The sequence below is a fragment of the Oncorhynchus tshawytscha genome, linkage group LG34 (genome assembly GCF_018296145.1).
Source record: "Oncorhynchus tshawytscha isolate Ot180627B linkage group LG34, Otsh_v2.0, whole genome shotgun sequence".
In the NCBI taxonomy this organism is placed as follows: Eukaryota; Metazoa; Chordata; class Actinopteri; order Salmoniformes; family Salmonidae; genus Oncorhynchus; species Oncorhynchus tshawytscha.
This window is the reverse complement of record NC_056462.1, coordinates 5,874,484-5,897,552: the sequence shown is the minus strand read 5'-3', so window position 1 is coordinate 5,897,552 and position 23,069 is coordinate 5,874,484. Positions and strand designations below refer to the sequence as shown.

Below are 23,069 nucleotides of genomic sequence, written 5' to 3'. Positions count from 1 at the left end.
AAACAAACAATAGCTAGGCTATTTACAGGGGTTACCGGTACGGAGTCAATGTGTGGGGGCACCGGCTAGTCGAGATAATTGAGGTAATATGTACAAGTAGGTGGAGTTAAAGGCTGTTTCACATCCGGCCGTGATTGGGAGTCCCTAGGGTGGCACACAATTGGCCAAAGTGACTATGAAAGATAGTCACAAAGTGACTATGCATAGATAATAAACATTGAGTAGCAGCAGTGTAAAAGGAGGAGGGGGGGGGGCAATGCTAGTAGTCTGGGTATCCCTATGATTAGCTGTTCAGGAGTCTTATGGCTTTGGGGTAGAAGCTGTTAAGATGCCTTTTGGACCTTCTGAATCAAAAGTTAAGTCTTTGTACTTTATTTGTAAGAGTTGTTCATTTGCAATGCTAACAGTTAAAGGTGCAAGACAATATTGATTATTTAATTACCATTGATCAAGTTCAGTCTTATCAATCCTCAAACTTATTTTATAATGATCTCTTACTGTAGCTAGATGACTGTGGGCATTACTTTTTGTTGTTCTAAATAGAGATGGCTAGAAGGACCGTGGGTCATATTAGATTGTGTAGAAATGCAGGAAATGAGCTTTAGCTGCCCCAAAAAAGGGGAGGACCCCCAGACCCCGTTCAAGTTATGTCTCCCCCCACTTCTAAAACTAAAGTTGCGTCCCTGCTATGGGCTATTGTATGGCTTAGACCCTTAGTAATTAAAACTAGAATTTGGAACTCATGGATTGTCAGTCCTTCCTTACATAGCATTGTTTATACATTTGAGTGGCGGGCGGTAGTTTTGTTGTATTCCAAATGTCCGACTGTAGCTTTAAATGTTAGTATCCTTGGCTATACAAAAGGTTCTCCGTAAATAAATAGTGTATTGTTATTATTAAGATTGTAGGGAAGCAGCATCCTTGTTTGTCCTTGTTGTTTTTGCCAAGTCACCTTCTCTCTCGTCACCACATACCATATGACAGGTACGTCTTTGATTCAGAGAGACAGGTGTGGTTCTGTGGAGAGGCACCTTAAAGTCACGTAATGTAGGGCAAAGTAACATTTGTTGCCTCCCTGATATGTCCTGTCCCATTTTTGGACTTTTAAATGAACATAGCCATTGATTCATGAATATAACTTATACATGCTGCATGATACTTGTAAACAACAGACCTGGGTTCAAATACAATTTAATTTATTTCAATTACTTTCAAATACATTTCAGGGTAAGTATTTGGATATTTCATGGTTTGAAAGTACAATTAGTTGCATAATGAAAAGGCTACATCCTTGTTTGTCCTTGTTATCTTCGAAACATCACCTATAGGCATGACAGATACAGTATGTCTGATTCAGAGAGACAGGTGTGGTTCTGCCGAGAGCCACCTTAAGTCACATTTGTCGTCAGGTGCCTCCATGATACTGTATGTCCTGTCCCCACCGATGGCGCCTTGATTTGCACACCTATGTTTGCACCACAAACAATAATTTATGAAAGACACAAGCCGGCCATGTGACATTGCGGTACAGGAAGACAGGAAAGTGTCAGGGAAAATATTTACCGTGCCCAGATTCAAACCAATAACTTACCATTAGGCAACTTGACCTGAAACAACTGAATATGTGTTATTGTACTAGATGGAGTTTCTGCTATATAGTTTACACTGATCTAACATCAGCAATGAAAGACACAAATACTCTTCTTCTTACAGTGACAGTTAAGGTTGTCTTCAGTGTTTCTCCACTGTCATGAATTATGTCTCTTTCAAGACCGTGATCGTACAGATACACCTCTCTAATTGCTACCACACTGTCACCCTCCCTTTAGTTATGTACAAGGATTTTGATATTCCCTCTTGAGTCTTAAACGCTTGGTGTGCCATTCTAAGTAAGCATTGCTAAAACTCTGCTTTGGGTCATCTGAAACTCAAGTGAGTTTGCAGATGTAATCATGCAGTCAATTATTTTGCAACAGCTAAAAAATAACAAATCAAAGATGAGGAACCCGAACAAGGACCGAGTTGGAATCGTCGCATCTTAGTACCACGAAGGAATAATGACCTAATTGATAGTTTGTCATTCCATTCCTAATTCTAAATCAAATAATATTTTATTTGTCTCATACTTCCTGAAACAACAGGTAGAAACTAACAGTGAAAGGCTTACTTACGGGCACTTCCCAACAATGCCGAAAGAAAGAAAATAGAGAAATAATAGAAAAGCTAAACATGTAATAATAAATACACAATGAGTAACGACAACTTGGCTACATTTACATCCGGTGCCAGTACTGAGTCTATGTGCAGGAGTACGATGTAGTTGAGGTAGATATGGACATATAACTAGGAATAAAGTGACAGATAATATACAGTAGCAGCAGTGTATTTGTTCAGTCAAAAAGTTATTGCAAAATAGATTAATGCAGATAGTCCAGATAGTTAAATAGTTAGCCAAATAGCTAACTATTTACAGAACTTATGGCTTGGGGTAGAAACCATTCGGGTGACGTTTGGTCCCAGACTTAGAACTCCGGTACCGTTTGTTATGCGATAGCAGAGAGAACAGCCTACGACCTGGCTGGCAATTTTGAGGGTCTTCCTCTGACACCGCCTGGTATAGAGGTCCTCGATGGCAGGGAACTTGGCCCCAGTGATGTACTGGGCCATATGCACTACCCTCTGTAGCACCTTGTGTTAAGATGCTGAGGAGTTTCCATACTAAGCTGTTATGCAGCCAGTCAAGACTCTCAATAGTTCAGCTGAATAACTTTTTGAGGTTCTGAGGGCCCATGCCAAATCTTATCAGCCTCCTGAGGGTGTAAAAAGCGTTGTCTTGCCCTCTTCAGAACTGTGATGGTGTGTTTGGACAATGATAGGTCCTTAGTGATGTGGACACAGAGGAACTTGAAGCTTTTGACTTGCTCCGCTACAGCCCTGTCGATATGGATGGGGGCGTGCTTGGCCCCCTGTAGTCCATGATCAGCTCCTTTGTCTGGTTCACATTGAGGGAGAGGTTGTTGTCTGACACCACACTGCCAGGTCTAGGGGTCAATTTGCATTGCAGCTCGGCCTAAACTTTGATTTTGGGGTTTAACTATTGCTTTGATATCACAGGTTTTCATCTATTGTGTGACAACCATGTAATCCAGTGTAAGGCTTGAGTACATCTAAATGTAACAAATGATCTTGATATAGGGGTGGCAGGTAGCCAAGTGGTTGGACCAGTAACCAGAAGGTTGTTAGATCAAATCCCTGAGCTGACAAGGTAAAAATCTGTCGTTATGCCCCTGAACAAGGCTTTTCCTAGGCCGTCATTGTAAATAAGATTTTGTTTTTAACTGACTTGCCTCGTTAAATAAAGATGAAATAAAAAATATTGTCTAGCAATTTCATTCATTCATCCTTTCATTTGTATGTTCGTTCATTGATCAATTCAGTTATTACACTTTTTTTCAGTTGGCATTGTCAAGACAACAGAAACCCAGCACAAACCAGAATAGTCCCAGGTCTGGATAAAATAATATTTGGTTAGGCCTAGTACCTGACGTCAACATCCTAAAAAAATACTCTTGTTTATGCTATCGTGGGGTGTTTTCACAGCAGACTAAGGGAGAACAATGGGTTTGGTATGTGTGTGTGTTCCAGTACTTGTTATCCTTTGACGGTTGACTTCTTATCAAAGCCTTCTTTGTTACTGATATGATCTAAGAGCCCTGGATGTGTAGATGTCTGCGACTGCACTCGGCAACACTTATTTGGATTAGTCCATCTGTAGGTGGTCTACAGACTATCAGTAACATTTCAACTAACCCTAGCCCTAACCATAATCTTTACTCTAACCCTAAACTTAACCTATGCCCTAACCAGAAATGTAACCCTTACCCTAACCCTTATTCTAAACCTATCCGGAATCTTTGGAAGCAGTTGTTTATCAACGGATAGTTTGTTGATATTGTGAGTATTTGTATTGTGTCTACAGATGGACAATCCAGACTTTTCTTAACCAGATGAGTAAGTCCAGAATTTCATGTCATTCCCCCAAGACATATGTCATGACGTTGCCCTCTTTAGGTACAGCGAACACCATCCCCCGCTCTTTGCTCCATTCAACCAGGCTGCTGTGGTCAGTGAGGTCGTAAATTCCTAGGGCAGTATAGAGAGAGTAAATGTTCATAGAGAACAAAGGAAATCCTTCCACCTCACAGAACTTGAGGTCCGAACAATGTTTACGTTCCAGAGAAGGTATAAAAGATCGGTGAAGAATCCAGCTACGAACTGGTCCGTTTGTTACAACTTGGGGAAGCTCATGGGAGATGTGTGGCCACATTACCATAACGCTGTTTATATAATAGCCTCAGATATGAGGTTTACATCTAATTGTTGTATAAGATGAATGAGTGAGCATGATACTGTTTGTAAAATTGTGTAATGTGATTTTGGACTGTTTAATGAAGGAAACTCCAATTCCCTTTTGAGTTGATCTAAATCAGAGAACTGCCTGTGAGCCCAGTTAGGGTCAGGCATCCAGGGACAGCCCCTTTTCTGCAATTCTGAATAAAACCCTGATTTTTCTCTCAATCACGGGAGGACAATGGTTGTAGACCATTGCTGAATCTTTTAACCATACCACGTGGTTAAACTCTTAGACTATCGATACCGACAGAATAAGAACAAGTCTTTGATATTAATTACTAGTCTGAAGCTAGGAATTCGGTATCATTGAATGCGAATAACGACAACCGCCGAAACATCCATTCTATAACGAATGGATCACTCTGAACAGTCTACTTTAACAGAGAGAGAGAGAGAGAGATAGAGAGAGAGAGATTTAAATCATCTTTATTGGGTCTGGGGCTCCACCACACAATACCACAGTTACACATCAATTAAAAACACAACTTCAATTCCTCCTCCACAGTAACTAAACACAACAGCCTCTGAATACCCCATATACTCAAAAACAGATCAATGTTGTTGACAAGTTTATATTAGGCAAACTCAACCCTTAGTCCCGCTGCCAACATTCCCTCCAGCATTCCCACCACATCCACAGACCCCTTTCCCCGTTCTCAACACAACTACACCCTTTTGACTGAACCTGTACTTTGGCCCAAATATATACAGTTGGGAAGAAAAAAACCTCTCCCAACGTTGAGAACCAATCAGTGATCAGTTCAATCATCCCGACCAACCTGGGACACAGTAAAAAAAGATGTGCCAGAGTTTCAGACTCAGCACAGAATGGACACCCCTCCCCAACAGTAGGGTCCAGGTGTACCAGATGCATGTTGGTGGCTGTAGCTCCATGTATTATCCTCCATTGGAGGTCAGCTGTCCTCTTATCAATAGGCAGTTTGTATAATGATCGCCAACAGCCTTTTGGAGAGGCACCTGAACCAAGCACACCCGCCCACCTCGTCGATTTTACCCCTTCCAGGGAAGAGGCATGGGACACCTTTACACATATTCTGTACATGGCCTTCTTTCCCACCTCCTTGAACTCCCCCAGCTCCGGGGTATCGAAGGAAAGCAGCATCCCCACGGCCTCCTCGATTGCCCCCATTGCAGCACTAACAATCAGTGCAGGGAACACATAATCCAGACCCTCCTTCCACCGATCAGAATTGGAAGTGTCAGTCACATACTGCAGATGAAGCACTGGCAAGGAGTCGCAGACCTCAGCAATGACCTTCATCAATTGGCGAGATGATCGGATCCCCGCTCTTTCTCCCAGCTCCTCCAATGATCTGCTCCTGCTCCACATCAGATGACCCAGCTTGGTACACCCCACGCCTAACAGGCATGAACGTAGGCTAGCTGAACCCAAAACACGGGACTGGATGGCGGTGTTGTGAAAAAGAGGCTCTTTAAAAAGCCACATCCCTGGTGGCGTGCAGGCCTTACGGGACTTGACAAGAACTCTCCAAGCCTGCATAACAGACTCATAAAATGGAGTCAGGCCAGGCAAATCACCCCCCTCCAGCTTTAAGAGGAAAAGGTGCTTGTCTAAGCCCAAACAGCCCGCTCTCCTCATCAATGTGTAGGCTGTTTCGACCCAGCTAGAACCGTCTCTGTACAACAATCTACAACAAGCCATGATTCTAGAGGAAATGTCCACCAGGCCTTGCCCACCCTCGTGCAGTGGCAGGTACAGGGCTGCAGCTTTAATCCAGTGTTGTCCAGACCAGAAGAAATTGACAAGGGTCCTCTAAAGCTCTTGTATCATACTCTTTGGTGGCTGCAAAATCATTAGTCTGTGCCACAGGGTAGAGGCAGCAAGATTATTAGCTACCAGGACCCTTCCCCTATAAGACAGCTGGGGCAGCACCCATTTCCATCTCTACAGTCTGGCACACACTTTCTCCAATACACCCTCCCAGTTCTTTTTCTGAAAGACATCGGAGCCTAGAAAAAAAAGTCTTCATACCATTGAAGCCCCACTGAAGCCCCCCTGGTAACCGTGGAGCGGACCTCGTTTGAAGCTGACCTGCCCATAGGGCTTCACTCTTTCCCCAATTGACTCTAGCTGAGGAGGCCCCCTCATACACCTTTAAAGCGTTTGAGAGAACCTTAACATCCTCACCCCCTGTAATAAAAACTATCACGTCATCTGCATACGCAGACAGTGCTATCGTGGGACCCTTCATTACACCTGGCACAGAGAAACCAGTAAGCTTCGCTCTTAAAAAACAAAGCATTGGTTGAATCGCCAGACTATATAACTGCCCTGAAATTGGGCATCCCTGCCTGATGCCCCTTTGGACAGGGATGGGGCAACTCAAACCACCCCCCCACCTTCACCATACACGAGGCCCCAGCATACAGTAAATTCATCCAAGACAAAAAAACATCCCCAAACCCAAAAGCTTTCATTGTTTTAAACAAGTACTGGTGGTCCACACGATCAAAAGCCTTCTCCTGATCCAAAGAAAGTAAACCCACATTTACAGTTTACAAATGTCTAAAACATCTCTTATCAGAAACAAGTTGTAAACAGTAGAGCAGTCAGGTACACAGTAGGACTGGTCCTTGTGGACCAACAATCCCAGATACTCTTTCAACGTGTTTGAGAGACATTTAGAAACAATTTTGTATTCGGCGCACAGCAAAGCAACTGTTCTCCAATCTTTTATGAGAGCCAAATACCCCTTTTTTGGCAACAGTGAAAGCACCGCACATTGACAGGATACAGGAAGAGAACCCTCATGAAAAGATTCACACACCACTTCATAAAAATCCTCCCCAATAGACCCCCAAAACCATCGATGCCAGGGGCTCGGCCTGTTGAGAGCTGCATAACTGATGTGGACAGCTCTTGCAGTGTAATATCAGAGTCCAATGCGACTTACTGCTCAGGTCCAAATTGAGGAAGACCGCGTAACAACTGTTCAGTACACAGAGAGTCACAATCCTCCGCCTTATAGAGGGCCGAGTAGAAATCCACGACATGTTGACGCATTTCACTGTCATCCGCGGTCACCTTCCCATCAGAGAGACGAAGGCAGACCATCTGTTTACGCTGCAATGTCGACTGTTCTAGGTTTTTTTAAAGCGCTAGAAGCATCCATATCCTTGAGGGAAGCGAAACGAGACCTAATCAAGGCACCCTTCACTCTTCCATGCAGAAACGACCTCAGTTCATGTCTCTTGTCCTGTAAGTTCATGACTAGTCCAGGGTCTTTCTGAGTGAGCAGCTTCAATTCAATAGACTTGATGTCCTGTTCAAGGGCCTTGATATTCTCTTTAACTTCAATTTGAGACAGAGCAGTATACTGTTGACAAAATAATCGTATTTGGGCCTTCCCAACCTTCCACCATTGTCTCAAGGACTCAAAATTCCCTTTTGTAACCCTCCATTTTTCCCAAAACAACAAAAACCTGTCACAAAACATGACATCATGTAACAATTTAACATTAAAATATCAGTAAGGTGATGACCTTCGTGGACAGGACAAGTGAATATCAACAGTAACAATCTGATGATCAGAGAAACCCACAGGAGTAATGGCACACTTTCCAACCCTACTACAGTATTGCTCAGATACATACAACCTGTCTAACCTTGCTGCACTGACACAACCTTCATTCATTTTTAGCCATGTGTACTGCCTATCTTTTGCATTCCTTACTCTCCACACATCAGAAAGCTCAAACTCAGTTAATAGGCCAGACAGGCAAGTGGCTGACCGCAGGTGAGGTTCTTCAGCGGTGCGATCAACAGTAAAATCCACTGTACAGTTCCAGTCCCCCCCTAAAACCATACACCCCTCTTGATCACACTGTCTTAAGGTTTCCTTTATTTGATCAAATATAGAAATACGCTGTGTACCCTCATTAGGAGCATAGACGTTTATTTTTTTTATTTTTTTTAAACCCATAACATCCACCTTGACCAATAAAACCTGACCCTTGACAATCTCTGTTGTAGATACCACAGTCACCCCTAAACCTGAAGAAAACCAGATTGCCACCCCAGCACTGAAATTAGTACCATGACTGAGTACCGACCCTTAGTACCTACATATAGAAAAGAGAAAAGAATAGCAGAAGAAACCACAGAGAAACCAAAGTGAAAAAAGACACCCTATGAAGCATGATCATCATCATTATTTTAATCTTCTCTTAACCTGACCACGTTTCCCACCACCTTTTGCTACTGCAACAGCAGTAAAAGATTTCCTCAAGCGAAACAGCTTCTTCTCACTCAATTGGTCTAAAGCCACCGTCTTCTGTAACATCACAGCTGACCTCACAAACTTATCAACAACAACATAATCTGACAATTTGACAGATTTCCCAAAAGTCTGATCCAGAAACTCATTTACCTCCTCTAGATCGTAAATTGAGTCCTCACCAGCTGCTATCATATCAAAACAGATATCCATATCCTTCTCCTGATCCTCAGCTGAGGCCACAGACAACTGACTCCCCTCTACCACATCCCTTTCAACAATCCCCACTTGCACCCCATCACTCATACCAGGCATCTCCTCCACTACCTGGGAGTCTAGCTCCACATGAACCCCAGCACTTGTAGTGGGCAACTCCTCCAATACCTGGGAGCCTAGCTCCACATGAACCCCCTCCTTTACCCCAGCACTTGTACTGGGCACCTCCTCCACTACCTGGGAGCCTAGCTCCACATGAATCCCCTCCTTTACCCCAGCACTCATACTGGGCACCTGCTCACCTGTCTGAGGAACTAGTTCTTCAGATACATCCTTACCTTCTACAACAATACTTTTCTGCTGCATAACATTTCCCTCTAATACAAGTTGCAACTCCGTGCCCTCAACACGGATAACTTGTTCCTCAGCAACAGGTGCTTGTGGCTGCTCCGGTGAGTCCAGAAACATAAACACCTGTCGCCGAAATGACATAACCTGTTTCAACGCCTGGTGTTTGCAACCCAACGGGACAACCTTAATTGAACTGGCGAACTTCCCAAAGCGCAATAACTCGCGCTCCAATAGCTCATTTGCAATAAACGGCGGTACATTTGAAATCGTTACCCTTGTTGACGGAGAAATGCTCAACCATCCGATCAACAAGACATTCTTCTTTAAGAAATACCACCACCGCTTTATTCATCCGGGATGCATAAGCAACATTCTCGTATCCTACCTTCTCTCCTACGGCGACCAGAAGCTCCTCCACCGTGACAGTAGCTTCAGTAACACACCTAAAGCTGTGCCGAAGTGACAGGGACAGAATCCCCATTCGGGCTGCCATCCCCGCCAAAATCAAGGTAATTTCGATACGAAACTAACTTTTCAAGAAAGATCCCGATGACACACTGAGTGTAAATATATATATTGATTGCAATTGTTCCTGAAAGAGTAAGCGTTATTGTGCAAAGGTTTGCATTTCAGTTGTTATAATTATCAACTTTGTAGTGTCTCATCTTAGTCGACCCCCATCTTCCCTTTTGTCTAACAAGCCACCATGCCAGTTTAGCCCACAAGGGCACATTCTCCTATCATTCCTTGTAACTATCTGCTGTTTGTTTATGCATTTCTGTGATTGTTTAGTTAGTTAATAAATAAATGATTTAAGACAATTGATGTATGGATGACTCATGGTGAAGACTGGGTTCGTGCAGATAACCAACAATTTACTACATTTGGAATGAGACTAACGTGAGGTAAACTAAATAGTTCATTAATTCGAAGACTAATTGATCAGATATAAAATATCTGAAAGATTATATTGGGAAATTATAACTTTGTAATTTGAATATTTTCCTTGGTGCCCCGACTTCCTAGTTAATTACAGTTACATGATTAATCAGTTTGATTGCGTAATAATAATTACAGAGAATCTTTGATAAAAACTAAGTCTTCAATTTAATGATAGTAAAGACACGACACATACTAACTTCTCACCATTACAAAAATGGGAGGTTAGCATTTTGAAGGGTGTATGATATTTGTGCATCTAACTTTCTCACTCGTCATTATTCACGATTCATTCAGGACTATCCTTAATCATGGTAGTATCCACATTAATGTAGAAGTGTTTAGAAACATATTGTATTCTTGTTTACAATAAAAGTGACTCCAAAATGACACTGTATATGATTTACAGTACCATTCATTTCTATTGGGCACAACATAATCTGAAGCACAACCAAAACAAACTGCAAATGCATCCAACAAGTCTGTTGAGTCACAAGCTTGATGCAATAATTTGGTGCAAATACTAAAGTTTTGACTACTTTAATACACATATAAGTGAATTTATCCAAATACTGTTGGTCCCCTGAAATGGAGCAGTATGTAAATAAAGTATTGTCATTTCTAAACGGCTCATCTGATATGGATTAAAATTCCCTCAAATGAAAGCTGACAGTCTGTACTTTACCTCATTGTATCATTTCAAGTCCAAAGTGCTGGAGTACAGAGCCAGAACAACAAATGTGTCACTGTACCAACCCTTTTGGAGCTCACTGTATATTACCAGTGCAACGTTTTGTCCGGTTGACAGGCAGCATTTTACACTTTGTCCAAAGAAGGGCCAGAGGTATACAGAATGGTGTCATCTGCGTAGAGGTGGATCAAAGAATCACCAGCAGCGAGAGCGACGTCATTGATGTATACAGAGAAGAGAGTCTGCCCGAGAATTGAACCCTGTGGCACCCCCGTAGAGACTGCCAGAGGTCCCGACAACAGGCCCTCCAATTTGACATTCTGAACTCTATCGGAGAAGTAGTTGGTGAACCAGGTGAGTCAATCATTTGAGAAACCAAGGCTGTTGAGCCTGCCAATAAGAATGTTGTGATTGACAGTCTAAAGCCTTATCCTGGTTGTTAAATACGGCTTCACAGTAATGTCTCTTATCGATGGCAGTTATGATACCGTTTAGGACCTTGAGCGTGGCTGAGGTACACCCATGACCAGCTCTGAAACTAGATTTCATAGTGGAGAAGGTATGGTGAGATTCGAAATGGTCAGTAATCTGTTTGTTAACTTGGCTTTGAAAGACCTTAGAAAGGCAGGGTAGTATCGGCCTTACGGCCTTCGTCAAAGCTTATTAAAGACCAGTGATACTATCAAGAGCAGTGTGGGGGTTTCCTCTTTTTTTTCTCATTTTATTCAACCGTTACCATGCACCTGCAAAAAGATAGCTCAGATGTGCAAGTGACTTTTAAATTTGGATATACAAATCTATTGTTTTTCTTACTTTAGATTTCAGTGGCAATTTTACAGCTCATAAATAGAGGATAGGCCTAAACAACATTTTTATCTATATTAACATATTGTAAATTGTGGTGGCTTACTTGTTTATTATCTTTTTTTTGCTCCTAAAGTTAAGTAACTTTAGGCTCAAATTTCAACTCTGTCGTTCAGCATACGTAATCTATTTCTTAACCCAATATACGCTGAGTTTACAAACATTAAGAACTCTCATTCCATGACATATACTGACCAGGTGAAAGCTATGATCCCTTATTGATGTTACTTGATAAATCCACTTCAATCAGTGTAGATGAAGGAGAGGAGACAAGTTAAATAAGCATGATTAAGCCTTGAGACAATTGAGACATGGATTGTTTGTGTGCCATGGGCACAATGACTCAATATTAGGAAACTGTTCCTAATGTTTGGTATACTTGGTGTATATACATATACACACTCCATCTTTTTCAGGATATGCAAGACAATCTGTTGTCATCACAATGAGAAACTAGGAACCAGCAAGAGAACATTTGGAGGTAAGATTAATTTTGTAATGTAGAAAAAAATAAAACAATCTATTAAACATTGCCTTGTGCGCTGTAGTTCCCTCTTACTAATGAATGAAGAATATTTACAAAGTCCTGTATCAAATCAACAAAGTCTGCAAATAATTATATTTAGGCATGGTATTTTTACTGGATGAGTGTCACACCCTGACCGTAGTGTTTTTGTTTTCCTTGTTATTTTGGTTAGGTCAGGGTGTGACATGGGTGATGTGTGTTTTCTCCTGTCTAGGGGTTTTGTATGTTTATGGGGCTGCTTCCTTTCTAGGTGTTTATGTAAGTTTATGGTTGCCTAGATTGGTTCTCAATTAGAGGCAGGTGCTTATCGTTATCTCTGATTGGCAACCATTTGTGGGTGATTGTTTACTGTGTCAGTGTTTGTGCCACACAGAACTGTTTCGTTGCCAGTTCATGTTGTTGATTTGTGTTTATGTTGAGTTTTCTTATTAAATACCATGGACACTTACCACGCTGCATATTGGTCCGATCCTTGTTTCACCTCTTCAGAGGACGAAATCTGCCGTGACAATGAGTTGAGGTGAAAGTCCCTTCATTGATATTTTTCTGAGGTTGATACCTTCTACAAAGCCTGAAGTTAAATTACCTATAAATTAACAACATACTCTCAGATCACCATTCAGTTAGCATAGCATGAACCTTTTGTGCATAGGCCTTTATTTCCCACCAAAATATGTTAATCTTTCTGCCTTCATGTGATACGTGACACAATTTTGTGTACATGAGAGACAGACACTGGTTTTATAATGTCTGTAAAGGCCTCTCTCTAATTCTTCAACTCTAGCAGAGAAATACATAGATACACAATTGGTGAAATCAGGGTGACAAAGAAATGGTTGAGGTGTGTTCAAAGCCCTCCCTCAAGACGATAGGAGCTGAACAATGAAATAAGTAAGCAGAACAAAAAATGTTATCTGAAAGGACTGATCTCGTTTATCCCATTTTTTAAGTGTGTTGATAACTGATTTCACAGCACAAACACCCAGTAACATATTACAGCCAGTCTAATATTTTAATGTTATTTCAACATGTGAAATATACCAAACAGATATTCATGAATTTAGAAAAACCTTTCTGGGATAACCTTATCATAACAATTGTCTTTTTTTTTGTTGCCTATGTTTTTGTTGTAAACAAATGTCCTGTTCTGCCTGAAATTAATCTGATATTCATATCATCTCATTCCTGTCATACAACATAAATACCACTTTATTTCTATGTGAACAAGGCATAACAGATGCAGTTGGCACACAATAATAATTATTGAAATGTAACTTAAGGGAAGTGAATGTCTTTTCAGGTAATGGATTGTATTTAATTTAATTTCTTCATTAATCCGGTACAGGAAACGAAACCAGCATTTTCTTCATTCAATGTATAAGTAATAGTGAATTACAAAACAGTATAAATACACCATTCAGTTACAATAAGTATTAGTGCAGTAAGTAGAAGGAATAACTATCAAGATTCTTAAAATCTTGTTGATAATTGGTAGACCAGCTGTCTTTTTTTTTTACATTGTCCTCAAGCTGTTCAATATTCTCATGTTCTCCATAGCAATTAATTATTTCCCTGTACATTTTGGGGTAATAAATAATAATAAATAGTATACAGTTCTAATAATTAATATGATTACATTGTTGGTAAGTTTCCCTGTCACAGTGGTGATCAGTTATATCAGTATTAGTCAAGCAGTTGTGACAACATAACAAGACAGATGAGTAGACTTGTCTTGTAGCTTATTCCACTGGAGGCGGCAGCATTGTTTATTGTTGATTCAACAACAGAAGAAGGTGTGGTCTTAGTGGGGTCAGCTGTGGTTGTGGTTGTAGCAGTAGCTGTGGTTGTGGTTGTAGTTGGAGCAGCTGTGGTTGTTGTTGCAGCAACTGTTGTTGTGGTGGCTGCTGCAGCAGTTGCATGTGTCGTTGTCATGGCAGGATCTGTGGTGGTCATCATGGACATAGCTGAGGTTGTAGTTGGAGCAGCTGTGGATGTTGAATGAGCAACTGTGGTATTTGTGATGCCTGCTGTGGTGACCGTGGCAGCACCTGTGGTTGTGGTGGCGGCACCTGTGGTTGTGATGGCAACACCTGTGGTTGTTGTGACTCCATTTGTGGTTGTAGTTGGAGCAGCTGTGGTTGTTGTGGGAGAAACTGTGGATGTTGCGACTCCATTTGTGGTTGTAGTTGGAGCATCTGTGGTTGTAATGACAAGAGCTGTGGTTGTAGTAGGAGCAGTAGTGGTGGCAGCTACTGTGATTGTGGAGGTTGCTGCTGCTGTTGTTGTAGTCGAAGCAGCTGTGGTTGTTGTGACCGGAATTGTGGTAGTCATCATGCCAGCTGTGGTGGTCGTGGGGGCAGCTGTGGTTGTGGTTGCAGCAGTAGCTGTGGTTGTAGTTGGAGCAGCTGTGGATGTTGTTGAGCACCTGCTGGATGCAGGTTGTTGTCAGCAGGAACTGTGGTAGCTGTGGTTGTTGAATGAGCAACTGTGGTAGTTATGACGCCTGCTGTGGTGACTGTGGCGGCACCTGTGGTTGTTGTGGGAAAAACTGTGGTTGTTGTGACACCATTTGTTGTTGTAGTTGGAGCATCTGTGGTTGTTGTGGGAGAAACTGTGGATGATGTGACTCCATTTGTGGTTGTAGTTGGAGCATCTGTGGTTGTAATGACAGGAGCTGTGGTTGTAGTAGGAGCAGAAGTGGTTGTGGTGGCAGCTCCTGTGATTGTGGTGGTTGCTGCTGTTGATGTTGTCGAAGCAGCTATGGTTGTTGTGACTGGAATTGTGGTAGTCGTCATGCCAGCTGTGGTGGTCGTGGGGTCAGCTGTGGTTGTGGTTGCAGAAGTAGTTGTGGTTGTAGTTGGAGCACCTGTGGTTGTTGTTGCAGCAACTGTGGTTGTGGTGGCTGCTGCAGCATTTGCAGGTGTCGTTGTCATGGCAGGAACTGTGGTGGTCATCATGGACGTAGTTGAGGTTGTAGTTGGAGCAGCTGTGGTTGTTGAATGAGCAACTGTGGTAGTTGTGATGCCTGCTGTGGTTGTGGTGGCAGCACCTGTGGTTGTGGTGGCAGCACCTGTGGTTGTTGTGGGAGAAACTGTGGATGTTGTGGGGGCATTCGTTGTTGGGCTTTGGGCATTCCCTGATGCTGTTGCAAATGAAAAAGCATAGATTTTAGAACATCTTTTAGAATTTCGTAATGATCTACAATTTAAAGACTAGAGAATGAACTTACCTATAATCATAAGGACTATGAGAATTTTTCTGTTCATCTTTGAAAATGTTTTCTTTTTAGTCTGTGGTCACAGAGAGATGGGCACATGATTCATTTAAATGTAAAATACAAATATTTATCAACAGAATGTAATATAAACTTGAATATTGTGGACAAAGATCACTAATGGTAAATGCAGTATTTTTGTCTGTTTGTGTACAGTAAGTCTTGTTTGTGATGTTTCTAATCAAGTGATCCACAACTTCTTTGTCTTGATATTTAATATTTTAATAATTCACATTTGTATTTTTTTTAAACTTTTATTTATTATTTTAACCATGATTTATTTATCCAGAAGTCTTGTTAAGGTCAGAAGGCATATTTTTATTTATTTAAACATGGCTAAGAGGTCAGCTGAATTAAAACACATAGATACGCTACAGTGCATGTGTTATTGTATAATCCGTACATGTATAGACTTACCACTAAATCTGTAGATTTACAAAATGAAAATGTAATCATTCGATTTAGTGTTTTTACACATTTACCATAACACATACACAGCAGAGCAAAACATGAATATGAATAACTGTAATTACCCACCATCAATCATAAAACACATGTAGTCATTAAGAATTGAAACATTTGCACACCTCCTGCAGCAAGTCTGAAACTATAGCCTTGAATTCCTCTATCAGGACAAAGCACTCTAGGTTAAAGAAGATGATTCCTGGACCAAGGGGTCAGATATTCTGATCAGACCCTTGGTAACTGGAATAAGAATTTCACTAGAGATGATTTGAGATGATAAAATGAATCCATGGCTGAACAAGGACAAGGAACAGCGGTATAGAGTGAGTTTACGAGTTATAGCCTTGTCAGTTAACATACACAAATGTTTCTTCCAAAAGTTCACTTTTAAAAATACACAGAAGTCTAATCATAATAAAAAATGTAACACAATATTTCAAAAACCACACTTACCAAATTGTGTTAATTGTGATGTAGCTGAAATCCTCAGTGTTCAGTAACTGTGCAGCTGCAAACCATACTAAGCTCCTGCATTGCTACAGCCTTTATAGTTTAAAGCACAACCTTCATGACATCATTATGATGAATGAGATGTAAAGGAAAATGTGTGCTTACGTCACCGTGTAGAAAAAGGTGTGCTGAGTTGTGTCGTAATCATCTTTTGAAGAAGAATGAATGCGGCCTCCCCCACGTTATGACTGAATTCCTAATCTAACAGTTCATGGAGACACACATACCAGGGGTGCAATCATTTGTACAAACAGATGCAAAATGTTCTGTTTTACAACTACAACTATTGTTTCTATTGTACAGATTCAGATAGGTCCCTCCCAGTTTGCTGAACTTGCTCAATAGAAACACCATTGTAATGATTACACCCCTGGACCCATTTAATGTATCAATTGTATTTGATTGCAATGCATAATGTAAATTCATCTATTACATAATCATTGTGATACATTTTTTTTTCATCAAGCTAATTTTCCTAAGGAAATGCCAAAACCACAAACATGCAAGGTTATTTTTCCAATGACACCACACCCATATGTTTCCGCATACGTATGAAGACAACCTTTGATGACACCCAGGATGTGCACATCTCCAAAACACGTCTTTGATAAAGTAAATAAAGGCTATTATTATGCCAATGGTAATGATCTAAGAATAGCTGTATTACAGAATCTGGACTTTTTCCACATTTTGTTGTGTTGCAGCCAACGTTTAAAATGTATTAAATTGAGACTTTGTGTCACTGGCCGACACACAATACCCCATAATGTCAATTTGGAATTATGTTTTTAGATTGAAAACATAATAATAACATAAAATATGAAATGTCTTGAGTCAGTAAGTATTCAACCCAGTTGATATGGCGAGACTAAATACATTCAGGAGTAAAATGGACTCACTTAATAAATTGCATGGACTCGCTCTGTGTGCAATAATAGTGTTCAACATGAAAAACTACCTCATCTGTGTACCCCACACATACAATTATCTGTAAGATCGAGCAGTGAATTTCAACCCAATACTGAACAAAAATATGAACGTAACAAAGTGTTGGTCAATTGTGAGGTGAAATAGAAGGTCCAAGGATCTGTACACAATTCCTTGAAGCTGAAAATATCCCAGTTCTTCCGTAGCCTGGATATTCACCAGATATGTCACCCATTCAGCATGTTTTGGATGCTCTGGATTGACGTGTACAACAGCATGTTCCAGTTTCCGCAAATGGTGGTCACATTCGATGCTGGCTGGTTTTCTGATCCATCCTTTTTTTTAAGGTATCTGTGACCAACAGCTGCATATCTGTATTCCCAGTCATGTGAAATCTATTGATGAGGGCCACATTTCACTGATTTCCTTATATGAACTGTATCTCAGAAACACCATTTTCAAAAATGTATGTTGCGTTTATATTTTTGTTCTGTATACATTATAAATCAATACAGAAAAGAAAAAGATACTACTTAATGAATTTTTTTCTTAAACTATTTGAGGTACTCAAAGCATTGTTGTGTAATACTGAACTAAAGTGCATAATTCCACAAATAAAATGTTGAGTTATAATAGATATAAAATAAATAAGTTATTGCTGTGACTTCAAGGATGATTACTTAAGGATTACTTAAGACTCAGTAGCCTCGGTTTTTCTAATGACTGCCTTGCCTGGTTCACCAACTACCTTGCAGACAGAGTTCAGTGTGTCAAATCAGAGGGCATGTTGTCCAGTCCTCTGGCAGTCTCTATGTGGGTGCCACAGGGTTCAATTCTCGGGCAGACTCTTTTCTCTGTATATATCAATGATGTTGCTCTTGCTGCGGGCGATTCCCTGATCCACCTCTACACAGTCGACACCATTCTGTATACTTCTGGCCCTTCCTTGGACACTGTGCTATCTAACCTCCAAACGAGCTTCAATGCCATACAACACTCCTTCCGTGGCCTCCAACTGCTCTTAAACGCTAGTAAAACCAAATGCATGCTTTTCAACCGTTCACTGCCTGCACCCGCACGCCCGACTAGCATCACCACCCTGGATGGTTCCGACCTAGAATATGTGGACATCTATAAGTACCTAGGTGTCTGGCTAGACTGTAAACTCTCCTTCCAGACTCATATCAAACATCTCCAATCTAAAATCAAATCTAGAGTTGGGTTTCTATTCCGCAACAAAGCCTCCTTCACTCACGCCGCCAAACTTACCCTAGTAAAACTGACTATCCTACCGATCCTCGACTTCGGCGATATCATCTACAAAATAGCTTCCAATACTCTACTCAGCAAACTGGATGCAGTTTATCACAGTGCCATCCGTTTTGTTACTAAAGCACCTTATACCACCCACCACTGCGCCCTGTATGCTCTAGTCGGCTGGCCCTCGCTACATATTCGTTGCCAGACCCACTGGCCCCAGGTCATCTACAAGTCCATGCTAGGTAAAGCTCCGCCTTATCTCAGTTCACTGGTCACGATGGCAACACCCACCCGTAACACGCGCTCCAGCAGGTGTATCTCACTGATCATCCCTAAAGCCAACACCTCATTTGGCCACCTTTCCTTACAGTTCTCTGCTGCCTGTGACTGGAACGAATTGCAAAAATCGCTGAAGTTGGAGACTTTTATCTCCCTCACCAACTTCAAACATCTGCTATCTGAGCAGCTAACCGATCGCTGCAGCTGTACTTAGACCATCGGTAAATAGCCCACCCAATTTACCTACCTCATCCCCATACTGTTTATATTTATTTACTTTTCTGCTCTTTTGCACACCAGTATCTCTACCTGCACATGACCATCTGATCATTCATAACTCCAGTGTTAATCTGCAAAATTGTAATTATCCGCCTACCTCCTCATGCCTTTTGCACACAATCTACTGTGTTATTGACTTGTTTATTATTTACTCCATATGTAACTCTGTTGTTGTCTGTTCACACTGCTATGCTTTATCTTGGCCAGGTTGCAGTTGTAAATGAGAACTTGTTCTCAACTAGCCTACCTGGTTAAATAAAGGTGAAATAAAAATATATTTTTTGAAAAGGGTGAAGGGGACTGAGTAGCAGCAGTTGTTTTAGAAGATCCTACAGAAATTTCATTTTCTCTCTAGGAATCTTTACTCTCTTCAAACTAAATATTATTTTATGATATATTTAAGCAATAAGGCCTGAGGAGGTGTGGTATACGACCAAAGGATACCATGGCTAAGGGCTGATCTTAGGCACGCGGAGTCCCTGGATACAGCCCTTAGCCATGGTATATTGGCCCTTTACCACAAACCACAGAGGTGCCTTATTGCTATTATAAACTGGTTACCAACGTAATTAGACCAGTATTTTTTATTTTTTTTGTCAAACATATACGGTCTTATATACTAGTTTTTAGCCAATCAGCACTCAGGGTTCGAATCACATGGTTTATATAAAATTCTGAATAGGATTTTGTTTGTGTATGTTGAGGTATGCTGTCAAGATGATGACTAGTCTACCAGTATAAGTGAAGCAGATATGACATGACAGCCAGGCAGATTGTGAGAAGACAAGACTAATCTTCAACTGGAGGCTGCCACTGGAGGCAGCAGCTGTGGTTGTTGTTGCAGTAACAATGGATGTTGTGGTGGCATCTGTTTTTATTTAGGAGCAGCTATGGTTGTCGTAGCAGCAGCTATGGTTGTAGTTGGAGTGGCTGTGGGGGCAGCAGCTGTAGTTGTGGTGGTGGCTCCTGCTGTGGTTGTAGTTGGAGCAGCTGTTGTTGTCATGGCAGCAGCTGTTGGGTTTGTAGTGGCAGCTGTGATTGTAGTTGGAGTAGCTGTGGTTGTTGTGGTGGCTACTTTGGTTGTAGTTGAAGCTGCTTTGGTTGTAGTGGCGACAGCTGTGGTTGTAGTTGGAACAGCTGTGGTTGTTATGGCAGCAGCTGTATTTGCAGAGGCAGCAGCTGTAGTTGGTGGAAGTTGCTGTGGTTGTAGTTAGAGCAGCAGTGGTAGTTATGGCAGCAGCTGTGGATGTGGCAGCAGCTGTGGATGTATTTGGTTCAGCTGTGGTTGTTGTAGCAGGGACTGTGGTTGTGGTGGCATTGGTTGTTGTGCTTTGGGATTTTCCTGATGCTGTTGTAAATTAAAGCATTGATTATAGAGTATATTTTTTCAATTTCAAATGATTTGCACTTTAAAGAGAAGTGGATCAGTTTACAATAATCAGAAGAAGGACTGTGATAATTGTTGCATTCATCTTCAAACCATGTTCGTATTATTCTAATATCACAGAGTAAGGGTAAAGTCATTAGAGTTGAATTCGAAGTTGTGGATGTATTTCAAGGCCTACCTTCAAACTCAGTGCCTCTTTGCTTGACATCATAGAAAAATCTAAAGAAATCAGCCAAGACTTCAGGAACAAAATTGTAGACCTCCACAAGTCTGGTTCATCCTTGGGAGCAATTTCCAAATGCCTGTTGTTACCACGTTCATCTGTACAAACAATGGTACGCAAGTTTAACCACCATGGGACCACGTCATACATGTCAGGAAGGAGATGCGTTCTGTCTATTAGAGATGAACGTACTTTGGTGCGAAAAGTGCAAATCAATCCCAGAACAACAGCAAAGGCCCTTGTGAAGATGCTGGAGGAAACGGGTACAAAAGTATCTATATCCACAGTAAAACGAGTCCTATATCGACATAACCTGAAAGGCCGCTCAGCAAGGAATAAGCCACTGCTTCAAAACCACCATTTCAAATCCAGACTACGGTTGGCAACTGCACGTGGGGACAAGGACATACTTTTTGGAGAAATGTCCTCTGGTCTGACGAAACAAAAATAGACCTGTTTGGCAATGATGACCATTGTTATGTTTGGAGGAAAAAGGGAGAGCTTGCAAGCCGAAGAACACCATCCCAACCCTGAAGCATGGGTGTGTCAGCATCATGTTGTGGGGGTGCTTTGCTGCATTAGGGACTGGTGCACTTCACAAAATGGATGGCATCATGAGGAAAGACAATTATGTGGATATATTGAAGCAACATCACAAGACATCAGTCAGGAAGTTAAAGCTTGGTCACAAAGGGGTCTTCCAAATGGACAATGTCCCCAAGCATACTTCCAAAGTTGTTGCAAAATGGCTTAAGGACAACAAAGTCAAGCCATTCGAGTGGCCATCACAAGCCCTGACCTCAAACCTAAGGACATTTTTGGGCCGAACTGAAAAAGTTTTTACGAGCAAGGAGGCCTAAAAACCTGACTCAGTTACACCAGCTCTGTCAGGAGGAATGGGCCAAAATTCCCGCAACTTATTAGGGGAAGCTTGTGGAAGGCTACCCGAAATATTTGACCCAAGTTAAACAGTTTAAAGGCAATGCTATCGAATACTAATTGAGTGTTTGTAAACTTCTGACCCACTGGGAATGTGATGAAAGAAATACAACCTGAAATAAATCATTCTCTGGGAAACATTTGGGATGCATTTTCTCCATTGTTTTTGATGGTAGGCCAATCTGGTAGGCCTACATTATATTCAAATGCCACAGGAGCCTACATGGCCACTGTTAAAACTGTAACTTAAAGCAGGTACAGCCTCAGCGGTCACAGGAAACGTGCACTTGACGTTTTACAGAATTTTCACAACTCAAGTTTGCACTCAGCAGACCTGAAATATGCTCAGCGTCAGAACACAATTGGGGGAACATTGTTCAGGACCCCTGTCTAAATCAATGTAAGCATCCAAGCCTGAAGGCACCAATAGTCTAGTGTGTTGATGGTCATAAATTTAATGTGATGATTGTCCCCCGCAATGAAATCAGGGAGGGGCCTGTGGTTATGCCTCTGTCTGTGAGTACGTTCATACCTTAATAACATGCAATGATGATCAATGTAACAAATGTAATGTGTATATATATTGTGTATTGACTTCTTATTGCTGCATGGGCACTATTGTGTAGCTTGGATGAAAGGTGCCCAGAGGTGCCTAGAGTAAACGGCCTGCTCCTCAGTCTCAGTTGCTAATATATGCATATTATTATTAGTATTGGATAGAAAACACTCTGAAGTTTCTAAAACTGTTTGAATAATGTCTGTGAGTATACAGAACTCATATGGCAGGCAAAAACCTGAGAAGAAATCCAAACAGGAAGTGAGAAATCTGAGGTTGGTGGATTTTCAATCCAGGCCCTATTGAATTCCCATTGGGATATGAATGAAGTTGCACTTCCTAGGTCTTCCACTAGTTGTCAAAATCTTTAGAAACTTTATTGATGCTTCTAATGTGTTGTGAGACTGAATAAGAGCTGAATGAGTCAGGTTACTGGCAGAGAGCCATTTCCTGGTGATATCGACTTGCGTTCCATTCCTCCTCTAGACACAAAGGAATTCTCCGGTTGGAACTTTATTGAAGATGATAAAAACATCCTAATGATTGATTCTGTAGTTAGTTTGAAATGTTTCTTCGACCTCTAATATAACTTTTTGAAGTTGTTGTCCGAACAAATGCACGAGCATTTGGATATGTATACCAAACGCGTTAACAAAGTAGCTAATTGGACATAAATAACGGACATTGTCGAACAAATCAAGTATTTATTGT

At 41.3% G+C, this 23,069-nt stretch overlaps 1 protein-coding gene across 1 annotated transcript in view; it reads right to left on the bottom strand.

The window, feature by feature from the left end:
• LOC112231770 (A-agglutinin anchorage subunit-like) overlaps positions 1-16,549 on the bottom strand; it is a 32,637-nt gene extending 16,088 nt beyond the window's left edge. Inside the window, exons 1-4 of the mRNA XM_042311782.1 lie at positions 16,452-16,549; positions 15,489-15,549; positions 14,685-15,401; positions 14,220-14,454 (exon numbers count right to left, since the gene is read on the bottom strand). Of these exons, the coding sequence (XP_042167716.1) occupies positions 14,220-14,454; positions 14,685-15,401; positions 15,489-15,525 (989 nt within the window). The 5' untranslated portion in view covers positions 15,526-15,549; positions 16,452-16,549. The remainder of the gene's footprint in view (positions 1-14,219; positions 14,455-14,684; positions 15,402-15,488; positions 15,550-16,451) is intronic.
• Positions 16,550-23,069: the final 6,520 nt, after the last annotated feature.